This window comes from Berghia stephanieae, chromosome 4, assembly GCF_034508935.2.
Source record: "Berghia stephanieae isolate SIO BIC M18660-M18661 chromosome 4, UCSD_Bste_1.3, whole genome shotgun sequence".
NCBI classification, from domain to species: domain Eukaryota; kingdom Metazoa; phylum Mollusca; class Gastropoda; order Nudibranchia; family Aeolidiidae; genus Berghia; species Berghia stephanieae.
This window is the reverse complement of record NC_088363.1, coordinates 88,524,836-88,537,335: the sequence shown is the minus strand read 5'-3', so window position 1 is coordinate 88,537,335 and position 12,500 is coordinate 88,524,836. Positions and strand designations below refer to the sequence as shown.

Sequence of the window (12,500 nt, the reverse complement as noted above, 5' to 3'; positions counted from 1 at the left end):
TAACCTGCGCTTAACAAATTATGTGCATTGTTATTATCATTTTCATCCATCTGTCTATCTATTTGTCAGTCTGGCTGGCTGTATATGACAGCGTGGCCCAGCGGTAAGGTCTTTGATTCGTACCCGAAAGATACCGTGTTCGATCACCCGCCGCTGCTCTGTGTTGCCTTAAGCAAGTCACCTCGCCCTAGCTCACTTTGCGGCGCTGCTCTGCGGCTGACCCCTAGGTTATTCCAGTCTTCCTTTGGAATAGACCCTAAAGAAAATTTCCCCATGGGGATGAATAAAGAGATTTTTAAATATCATTCTTTCTATTTATCTATACAGATCAATCTATCTACCTATTTAATTTCCCTATCAGCTACCTATCGTCTTGTTGAAAGGTTTAAACCTTTCTCTCATGTGATTTTACCTTGAAAACATCATACTTGTCAAAACTTGGAAAGAAATCAAGACGGATGCACCACCCACCACAAGCTATGTGGTCTTGTGGTATGACACTCGCTTTCGGATCGGAAGGTCCTCGGTTCGAGCCTCGCTCAGCGCATAGTTGAGTCCTTGGAAAAGACTCTTTACTCACATTCTCTCACCGTACTCATGTGTAAAATGAGTACCTGGCTGTTAACAGCGTTGTCTCTGTCGGAAAAATTGTAATATCGCCTAACAGGCGCCATGTCTCGTTCTTCATGTTACGTGTTGCTGTTGGTCGGGGACGCTTCACAGAGCGCCTTGTGCACATTTAGTGGAGATTGCTCTATATATAAGCTCTAGTTCTATATAAGAGCTCTACTAATATAAGCTCTAGTTCTATATAAGAGCTCTACTAATATAAGCTCTAGTTCTATATAAGAGCTCTACTAATATAAGCTCTAGTTCTATATAAGAGCTCTACTAATATAAGCTCTAGTTCTATATAAGAGCTCTACTAATATAAGCTCTAGTTCTATATAAGAGCTCTACTAATATAAGCTCTAGTTCTATATAAGAGCTCTACTAATAAAAGCTCTAGTTCTATATAAGAGCTCTACTAATATAAGCTCTAGTTCTATATAAGAGCTCTACTAATATAAGCTCTAGTTCTATATAAGAGCTCTACTAATATAAGCTCTAGTTCTATATAAGAGCTCTACTAATATAAGCTCTAGTTCTATATAAGAGCTCTACTAATATAAGCTCTAGTTCTATATAAGAGCTCTACTAATATAAGCTCTAGTTCTATATAAGAGCTCTACTAATATAAGCTCTAGTTCTATATAAGAGCTCTACTAATATAAGCTCTAGTTCTATATAAGAGCTCTACTAATATAAGCTCTAGTTCTATATAAGAGCTCTACTAATATAAGCTCTAGTTCTATATAAGAGCTCTACTAATATAAGCTCTAGTTCTATATAAGAGCTCTACTAATATAAGCTCTAGTTCTATATAAGAGCTCTACTAATATAAGCTCTAGTTCTATATAAGAGCTCTACTAATATAAGCTCTAGTTCTATATAAGAGCTCTACTAATATAAGCTCTAGTTTTATATAAGAGCTCTACTAATATAAGCTCTAGTTCTATATAAGAGCTCTACTAATATAAGCTCTAGTTCTATATAAGAGCTCTACTAATATAAGCTCTAGTTCTATATAAGAGCTCTACTAATATAAGCTCTAGTTCTATATAAGAGCTCTACTAATATAAGCTCTAGTTCTATATAAGAGCTCTACTAATATAAGCTCTAGTTCTATATAAGAGCTCTACTAATATAAGCTCTAGTTCTATATAAGAGCTCTACTAATATAAGCTCTAGTTCTATATAAGAGCTCTACTAATATAAGCTCTAGTTCTATATAAGAGCTCTACTAATATAAGCTCTAGTTCAGAAGCTAGTTGATAGCAGTCCCACCTGGCTACAACCGCAATCAAAACATTCAATCATTTTGACGCGAAACGATAACACTTTAGAAACCACAAAATTACTGATATTGATAATTCAAGGTCAGAAGACCCCCTTCTAGCTGAAATCTATTGGATCTCAGACATTCAATTTTCTTACCTTACCGGACTTATCTGAATCTATTATCTCAGAGTAACGTCGCATTCGTATTTGCTTCAAAAGATTGCTCTCTTTTAACTGCTTCAGAGAGACGAAAGTGGGGAATTGGGCGTGTAGGTTAGGTAGCGATATTGTTAAAAGGCGGGCGAAAAAAAGTTCAAAAAGTGTTGGAAGAAGAATCTGAGTTATTGGAAAATAGATGAAAGCAAGAGAAAGAAGACAATTTTGATCTTATTTATTTGCTGTTTTTTTTTTTTTTTTTGTTGGGTTTTTTTTATTTTTGGGTTGTTTTGTTTTGTTTTTTGTTGTTTTTGTTTTTGTTTTTTTTTTGTTTTAGTTTTTCCTTGTTTGTTTGTTTTTTTAATGTTAGTTTGTTGTTGTTTTGTGGAATCCAATAATAGTTTGAAATATCGTTATCATTTTATTGTGTCTTTCAATATCGATCTTATATATAATATAGTACTGTGAGGACTGTTGCTTTAATTCGCACTTATATGAGGCGTATTCCTATGGTTACCACGCTTTAACTCTATCTCGTTCTCCCGAGAGAGAGAGAATATTACTGTGATTTACATAATTGTATGATGTAATAATCTGCTTTCCTTTGGTTCTTCAATAGTTAAGCTTTGGTTTGACAGATTTCCCGAATGCACGGCTGTTCGAAATCGGCCCCCTTCGTCAAATTAATTCCATTTATGTAACATTAGACTATTGTTATAAATTACATTACTAGAATTAGTTTTGACTATCAAGGGTACGTACAGCTACATCGTTTGCGTGGGGAAAATTTTGGCCTATTTAAATTGTATGAAGTGATTTTCTGAGTCAAAAACTGTCCATCGATAACTTAAAATTACGCAATTCTGCTGTTACCTCTTTTAACAACAAGAGATGAAGTGGGTAGATCCTGGATAGCTCATACGGTAGAGTCACGCACGCTCTCCCCGCCAGGCGGAGTTGTCGTACCAGTAAGGTCGCGGGTTCAAACCTCCATCACCGCCGACAAAATGTTTATTGTCTTCTGGCACTTTCCTACTCACTTCATCTCTTGTTGTTATCAACATAATGGCCTGCTCCACTCACTTTTCTGAATTGAAAAGTGTTACCTCTTTTACCATTTTGGAGATTTCTTATTTCATTGTCTTTTATATTTGGCTCTGGTTTATCCCAGCTATTTTTCTAACAATCTCTCTCTCTCTCTCTCTCTCTCTCTCTCTCTCTCTCTCTCTCTCTCTCTCTCTCTCTCTCTCTCTCTCTCACATCTTCTTGAGAATCCTCTTCCCAGATCCCAGAGAAGGGTCCTTGTCCTTACCAATTCAATCAATTTTTCCTTGAAGTCGTCCATGTTTGCCGGATCAAGAACTCCACGTGTAGCAAAAAAGTGAGCATGTCCATTTCTTTCTACACGCGTGTAGCATGTAGCGTGTCGTGAGTTGTATGGCCCCACATAAGAGAGACATTGTATGTCTCTCTCACTCTCTCTCTCTCTCTCTCTCTCTCTCTCTCTCTCTCTCTCTCTCTCTCTCTCACATCTTCTTGAGAATCCTCTTCCCAGATCCCAGAGAAGGGTCCTTGTCCTTACCAATTCAATCAATTTTTCCTTGAAGTCGTCCATGTTTGCCGGATCAAGAACTCCACGTGTAGCAAAAAAGTGAGCATGTCCATTTCTTTCTACACGCGTGTAGCATGTAGCGTGTCGTGAGTTGTATGGCCCCACATAAGAGAGACAACGAAGTTTCACTTTTCTATACACGTTTAAACCGTGTAGCATGTAGCGTGTAGCATGTAGCGTGTAGTTCTATGGCCCATCTGCCTTTAATAAGTATTGGTAAACTGATCCAACATTCTTGGTCAGTTTTCTCTCCAAACGTTGAAAGTGAAGGTTATAACCCTCTCAATTTTCATCTAGACAGTTTTAACTGCATATTTAAAATATTTTTCCATATTTTCTTGGAAGTTTCAGGTTATAGCCCATGTTATTTCTTATACTGGATTGTCCTCACATTTTCGAGAACTTAACGCACCAGAAATGTAAGTTTCTATTTCTAATTAATAGTTATTATGATTCGTGTGTAAATTGTCTTAAATATGTAGCCCCATTTGTTCGCAGAGATATACTTATATTCATTGTGTTAATAATTTGTTATCCTTCCATATGTTCCATCCATATGTCATGAGATATACTTATATTCATTGTGTTAATAATTTGTTATCCTTCCATATGTTCCATCCATATTTCATGAGATATACTTATATTCATTGTGTTAATAATTTGTTATCCTTCCATATGTTCCATCCATATGTCATGAGATATACTCGTTTTCATTGTATTTAATAATCGGCTTTAAAGGCATTAGTCTATCGTTTAATAGATATTTACTATCATGTCAGGTTGTTTTAACGTACTACTTTTGTTTATTTTTCTTTCTGTTTCCATTTGATTATAATTTAATTGTCAAATGGGGAGACATTCCATATTTGTTAAGCATACTAATTATCATTACACGTATTTTATTTATGTTTATAAAATTTAATATAACCAAAATATATATATTTTAAAATATATTTTGCAGTCGACCTGCCGTACATCTACTACTGTAAACTTCTACTCTACATGTTTTTCTACCGTTGTCCTGTCATCCCACTGCATCGTTTTCTTCAATCGTCCATCATCTTTTAAACATCGTCTTCATCTTTATCAACAACAACGTTCTCGTTTTACACTTCATCTGTGTGGATGGCAGCGTTCGCCCTGGTGCGATACGTCATATTGTAATACCCACATTAACGTACACCTACATATTTTTGGTGGGGAAAGAAATACTTGGGCAATTGCCTATTTAGAATATTTTACTTCATTTTTTAAAAGTAAATAATTGTCCATTGATAACTTTAAATAACGCATTGTGACCCTCCGCCTCAAAACGGTATTAAGTCGGATTGGTTAAGATGTTGAAAATTGAATTTATAGCCAGAATTATCAGACTTGTGTTGAGTTTATATGTTTTATTGAGGAGAACGGATACCATATTTTAGGGATATAATGCCAACACTTTATATTTTTGATCAGTTTAACATTAAATTCGGCTTTTAAGCATCTGGTTCGTTCCGACATAATACCGTTTTGAGACGATGAGTCACATCTGCGGTTATCTCTTTTATCGTGAATCAATTCTGGAGACTCATTGCCTGTTTTTTTATTTGGCTCTTGTTTATCATAGCTATTTTCTTATCTCTCTCACGCTCACCCATTCACTCACGCTCTCTCTCTCTCTCTCTCTCTCTCTCTCTCTCTCTCTCTCTCTCTCTCTCTCTCTCTCTCTCTCTCTATCTATCTATCTATCTATCTATCTATCTATCTATATATCTATCTCTATCTATCAATCTATCTATCTATTTATTTATCTATCTATCTATCTCTATCTCCTAATTTGGCGAAAAGATTATGGTAGTGTTGCGAGTACTAGGAGCAATGGTAGTTGCAGTAATAGTAGTAGTAGTAGTAGTAGTAGTAGTAGTAGTAGTAGTAGTAGTAGCAGTAGCAGCAGCAGCAGCAGCAGCAGTTGTTGTTTTTGCTGTTGTTATTGTAGATGAGGTCCAACGAGCTGGAGTCATCCACATTTTTTATCATCAAACGGATAATCGTAATCGTTTTCATTCCTTTATCTAAAGCGTTGATTTATCGCAGGGACTTTCTGTTAGAACTGATTTAACTACTGGTTTTTGAAATCGGTAACCATTTCCGTGTTGGTGTTAGTGAACCCCGAGAAAAAGTAAATTATTGTTCAATTGGATTCAATAGTCTGATGTCACGCGCCCGGCAACGGCGGCCATCTTGGTTCTAAACAAAGAAAATCATTACTTTTTATTCTTCATGCTGGCTAGAACTTTTCATTCCCTTTTCATATGCCTTGTGATCAGAATGTGTAAAAGTCAATACATGATCAAATTGATGGGTTTTTTACCTCTGGATACGCGTTTAAGCTCGCCGGGGAAATATTTCATACGGCGTCAGCCATTGTTCCGATAGTTTAGAGCCAGTGTTACTAAGTTACCATACGTCATTAGGAAGGAAGTGACAGTACGACTGTTGAAGACTATTGCACTTTAAATGTATAGATAGTACGAAGATGACGTCACTCAGGTCTTTGTTATTGTTTTTGTTTTGTTTTTTTGCCATCCGCGTTTATGAGTAATGCTCACTGAACTGTATTAACCCGACTATAAACGTTCATGGATACACACAGTTTTGTGTGTTGGTCCGTTATACTTCCGGATGGCAATGTTATGAGCTTCTTAGCCAAACGCATACTACCTATTGATTGGATGATTCCCGGTTTTGATAAAAAGATTCCACTTGACATTATGTTTGCGAGTGGAGCATGTCAGACTTAGCCATGTACGTATATAAAAAAATCACACAAAACCGTATAGACTAGAACGATAAATGTGAAAATTAATTTCCGGATTAAATTATTACATATACGATGAACATTACATTGCAGAAACTATTTGTTTCAAAGTGATAGATTTGCACATTTTATTGATCCACTTACAGCTTATGAAATTACGAAAGCGAAGTAACTGCATTGCAACCAATTTTATCCCGATTAATGACCACTGCCAGGCTGTCAAGCACATTTTTCGAGCTCAATATAAAAGACCGCGTCAATTTCACGGATTTCATTTTACAACATTAATGATTATCAGAACGTTGTGTGTATCGATCCCCTAATTCTTGGAAATTTACAGTCTGGGTGGTTTAGGCTTGAAATTTTACACGCGTTGAACAGTCTTTTGAGTTATAATAATATCACTCTGTTGCTACATTTAAAGTGATAATACTACGTCTGTTTTGCTGTTGCCTTTCAAAGATTGATCTAATTACTTGCATCAGAAAGAATGGCGTACGGTGTGGTTCAAACCTTGCTACTATTTGTCTTCGTGGTTTCCATCAAGGCTGCTGCAATTGGTGAGTATAACGATTATTGTGTATACGAATTATCGACTTTATTTTGCATTTTTGTGTTTGCATGTGTCAATGTGGATGTGTGTATGCCAAAGAGTGAAAAGAATAGAAAGAGTGAGTGAGTGAGTGTGAGAGAGAGAGTAAGAGAGAAAGAGAGAGAGAGAGAGAGAGAGAGAGAGAGAGAGAGAGAGAGAGAGAGAGAGAGACCAAATCTTGGTAGGAACAGGTCATAAAAGTTTGATCTCAATTAGTCCTTGTGAGAAATGAAAAGGACAATATTATTTTAGCGATGAAAATTATAATCACTGGGAAGATGAAGCCTCTCTCACGGTTTCTCTCAGATGAAACGATCTATTTTAACAATTTTATTAAATGCGATGTAGCCGAAATGTACGCGTCAGATCGTAGCTATCGTTAACTTATAGCCTGACACTGACCAACAAATGACGTCAAAATGCCAGTCTTTGGCCACAAAAGAAAGCAAATCGTGAGTTGTATTCAAGAGTTCAACCAATGGGGGCCACCTCAGCGACATCTATATGAAGTCCAAGGACCACCTGTTTCCACGAGCACTACTAACGACAACTCACTAGGCGGTGCAAAAAATAAATAATGACGTCAAAATGCCAGTCTTTTTGGGTTTCAGCGTAGCCATCGTTATGTTATAGCCTGACACTGAAATCCAAAAGGACTGGCAGTTTGACGTCATTATTTGTTTGTTTCTTTTTTTTTTTTTTTTTTTGCACCGCTTAGTGAGTTGTCGTTAGTAGTGCTCATAGAAACAAGTTATTTCATTGGTTGAACTATTGAATACAACTCACGATTTGTTTTCTTTTGTGGCAAAAGACTGGCATTTTTGGTCAGTGTCAGGCTATAACTTTACGATGCCTCTGGTCAGATACAGCCATTGCCTAGAACGACAACAAACAATAACGGCGTGCTCATTACTTGAACATTAAAACGTTGCTGCTTTAAGCTCGATTAAATAAATAACAATAGAAAGTGGAGTTGAAACTTCAATTTGTTGATAAAAGGGAAACCCGAACGTCCTTCATTGTCTGTCTTCGTTGACTAAAATTGAAGCTTTTATTTCCTTTCCTATTATTATACAATTCTTGAAAAGACACTCTTATTTAGACCAATTACTTTCCGTAATATGTAACCTACCGTCTCCATCTGGTAGTAACTCGGAATGAAACACATTTTGGAAAGTGAATTTAAAAGTTACAATGATCTGAAATACGAGTTTTTAGATTCTTGATTAGGAAATGATGGTATTTCTTCTAAATAAGATAAATGAATTTAACTCACTCAATCCTAGAGATTTTTGCTACTTTTCAAAATTGGAATAAAATGTATTTAAAATGAGCATGTACATAGATAGTTTTATTAAACTACTATTAACATGTAAAAACTAAAAACATTAGGTTTGATACTACGCCTGTAATTTGTCTCAGAAATATGTAATAAATAGGTATGGGGTAAAAGTAACCCGGGAAAACTACGGATATAGTCAGTGTTAGGGTTGAGTGAGTTAACCCAAATATCCTACTTTTGACCATTAACCAGTTAACTGCCGTACTCTTGAACAACACGGCCGTTGTTTTTAAATACACAGTGTATGCAATGTTAACTCTCTCTCTCTTTATCGGTCATTTTTAGAATTTTCCCCAAAAATTCACACCCACCCGACACAAAAATAGACTTTGACCCTTTGTCAATTTATTCCAGTTTCCACTCGCACCTCTGATGGTTTCTGGCTCAACAACATGGAATCAGGAAAGACTTTCACTTTTGCCGTCGTACCGAAAGCACTCGGAGAGGTCAGTTATTCACAATCATATAATATTTCTTTGTATTTTTCCCCCCGCTTGATTAAAACTGATGTACCTGGCGCTGATATGACCTTAATGTGTTGCAAGCGCCGTAAAACCATTAAAAACAAAAAAAAAAAAAACTGATGTAGCAATAAGGATTTACGAGAATCTGGGCCAATTCGACACTCAAATATGTTATCATTATTTATGATAACGATAAATGGAAGTATGTGAAATCATTTTAACAATATCAGTGAAACCCACAATATAGTGTCTTGTGATCATTCAAAAATTATAGCATTTAGATACATTATAATCCCGTTGGAAACAATACAGTCAAAAATTGGGGAGTTTTGAATTAATTTTGTTATGATTTTTTAAAATTTATACCTCACAATATATTATTTGTATAGGTCAGAATGAACCTTTTAACTTTTTCTTGCACTTGTTTTTGCTCTTAAATTCGTTTTTTCGCTTCAACAGTCGTGGCGTCACTTCAGTGATTTAGTAACTGGGTCTAAACTATCGGAACAACGACGGACGCCCTTATGAAATACGTCTTCGACGAGCATAAAAGTGTATCCAGAGGAGAACAACATTATAAATCTGATCACATTTTGACTTTTATACATTCTGATCACATGATAAATTTCTAGCCAGCATGAAGAATAAAAAGTACCCATTTTCTTTGTTTAGTTAAACCAAGCTGCTCGTTGCCGGGCGGACGTGACATCAGACTATTGAATCCTATTATTATCTCTGACTTCACAGAGCACGACAGTGAGTTTCTATAGCGTTGACTTCCCCTACACGAGCTGTGACCAGGTAGAAATTGACATCCTGGACGATGGCTACGTCAAGAGAGATTACAACAAGATCGCCGTCATATGCGATGCCGCCAGCCTGGAGAAGTTCACAGCTACTAGCGGTGCGGGTTTCCATGTAGTCGTCAAGATGGGGAAAGATGTCCATGGAGGTTCTATAAAATCAAGATTTGTGGCCAGTAGGGGTAAGTTGCTGTGTTGTTGTTTCTTCTTTTTCTGTTTGGTCTTAACCCGCTCCTTACCAACTATAGATAGTTCGAAGATGACGTCACTCAGGTCTTTGTTATTGTTTTTTGCCATCCGCGTTTGAGTAATGCTCTGAACTGTATTAAAATGACTATAAACGTTCATGGATACACAGTTTTGTGTGTCGGTCCGTTATACTTCCGGATGGCAATGTTATGAGCTTCTTAGCCAAGCGCATTCTATCTATAGGAAAATCGTCACATTCCTTACGATACAACCAACATTTTTCTTATTCAAATTTCTTTCGTACAACATAAAATTTAAAGAAAATTAACAGTGTGTTGTACTAGAGCATGTTTTGCTAAAGAAATTATGTATCACAAGAACTTACTGTTAATTGTGTTTGAGTGATAAAAAATATAGTTTTGTTTTTTGTTTGTTTTTGTCAGCAATAATCATTATCAACCCATCCCCCAAAAAAACTCTTTGGCGTTGACTTTAATATTCATTCTTTCCAATTTATTTCAGGTATTTCAATCACAAGTGAAAGACTCTACGGATAAACGTTCTCCAAAAAAAAAAAAAAAAAAAAAAAAGTGGACACATGCAACGACATAAACTTCTACAAACTCTTGTGACAGATGAAATGAATACATTAAAAAATTTTTTCCACAAGTCACAAGAAAGAAAGCGAAGTTTACAATAGAACCTAGTAAAAAATATTTCATGATAAATAAAAGGCCTTGTGTCACAGTCTACGAGGCCCAAACCACTGTACACAAAGTAGGCGATGGGTTGTTTTGTATCTTGAAAAGAGCAATGTTGATCTTATCGACCCTGTAGACTGAGCCAGAAGGCCTTCTATGCTATAGTATCATAGTCCTGATAATATTATTAGCCTAGTGAAGAGATTCATTTGGAGATGAATCGATCCCATGGTGCAACAGAATGGATGCTCATAACAAAGAAACGAAAAATTGTAGTAAGTGGACATATGACGGGGTTTCTTGTTGTTGATTACACATTGAAGGGAAACGGGAAATTCGATGCTTGAACTAAGAAACTAATTAATACTATTTTAATGGGGAAGTAGGTACATGATAACTGGGTCGAATGTTGTTTGTATAAAATATGTCGTGATTAACGTGTTTATTTATGAGTAGGTAACTTTTCAAAACGTCCTGTCACATCGCGATAGAAAACGAGTTACCAATCTCAAGCTTTCTTTTGGGCTCTATAGAATCACCGAGAACATTTGGAGTTTCAAAATACTCAGGGTGTTATAGATTTGTGAGGCTCACAAAACAAGTATTTTCCGCTTTAAGTCAATAAATAAATGACAAAAATTAACGATACGTATTGAAATGTACGCTTCAATTTATTAAACGAAGACATAATTTAATACTGTGGACGTTTCGGGTATCCCCGTCATCAGTCTTCGTTTAATAAAATAAAGCTTACATTTTAATACTTATCGTTATTTTTTCATTCGAGCTTCAGGCAACAACATTTTCATTAAATAAATGACAAAAAAATGCGATTTTCTTTGAATAATGAGAATGGGGGACTTAGTTCGTCATAGAAGTGTCCTACTCATATCCCCTATAAACGTTATAAACTATGGTCTATTAGAATTATCTCATAGTATTTTTATAGTCCTGTTTTGGGGTTTTTTTTTAAATTCTAAACCGTGGGATTTTAAAGAAAATGACGATGTCTGCGATTATAACGATTTTAAGAAGAAAAAAAAAATGACTTTCCGTCATGTCATATCTTAGAATATCATGTGGAGGGTTGCTTAGATTAACTGACCTTGAATATCTTTTGCATTTAAATTAAGTCATAATTATATGGGGAATTGAGTAATTATCAAGCATTACTTTCAACTAGTCCAGAGAAGAAGCAGTTTTAGTTTCAGAATTTACATCGATTTAGAGTTGCTGTTGTTTTTTCTTTTTTTTTTTTTAAGTAATAAAAAAAGAACATTTTAAATAGGTGGGTTACTTTTCGTGTCCAAAAGTTTCAGCAGATCCACTGAATTGGAAAACGAAATGACATTGTCGATTGATTGCATATCTACTTATGGATCCTATTTTCCTTTACATTCATAAATCCTGTTGTTAATTTGTCTGATTTTGTTACCAGTGCAATAATCCAGAGTACGGCAGTTACTGTCAACGTTATCTATGACGGCCATGTTGTTCTATAACTGACTATACTGTAAAACTGTAATGTCACACTTGACATTGAAAAACTGTTCAATATACACCTTAGTTATCAGCATAATATTATCATGTGCTGAAAAATAGAATGACTCCTACTATCGTACTGTTTATTAGTGGGTGAAATGTCGTGTACCATAATATTGTAGAATAAATTATGATATCCTATCAAAATTTAGTTTATTATTATTATTATTATTATATTATTATTTTATTATTATTATTATTAATTAATTTTATTATATTATTATATTATTATATTATTTATATATTATATTATTATTATATATTATATTATTATTATAATTATTATTATAATTATTATATTATTTTATATTATTATTATTTATTATTATTATTATAATATTATTATTATTATTATTATTATTATTATTATTATTATATATTATATTATTATTTATAATATTATTATTATTATATTATA

At 34.8% G+C, this 12,500-nt stretch overlaps 1 protein-coding gene across 1 annotated transcript; it reads left to right on the top strand.

Moving 5' to 3' along the window:
• Positions 1-6,752: 6,752 nt before the first annotated feature.
• On the top strand, positions 6,753-12,180 carry LOC144972114 (uncharacterized). The gene is made up of 4 exons (XM_078913200.1): positions 6,753-7,009; positions 8,738-8,829; positions 9,595-9,832; positions 10,362-12,180. The coding sequence occupies exons 1-4, from the start codon at positions 6,940-6,942 to the stop codon at positions 10,394-10,396; spliced, it is 435 nt and encodes a 144-aa protein (XP_078769326.1). The 5' UTR covers positions 6,753-6,939; the 3' UTR covers positions 10,397-12,180.
• The last annotated feature ends 320 nt before the right edge of the window (positions 12,181-12,500 follow it).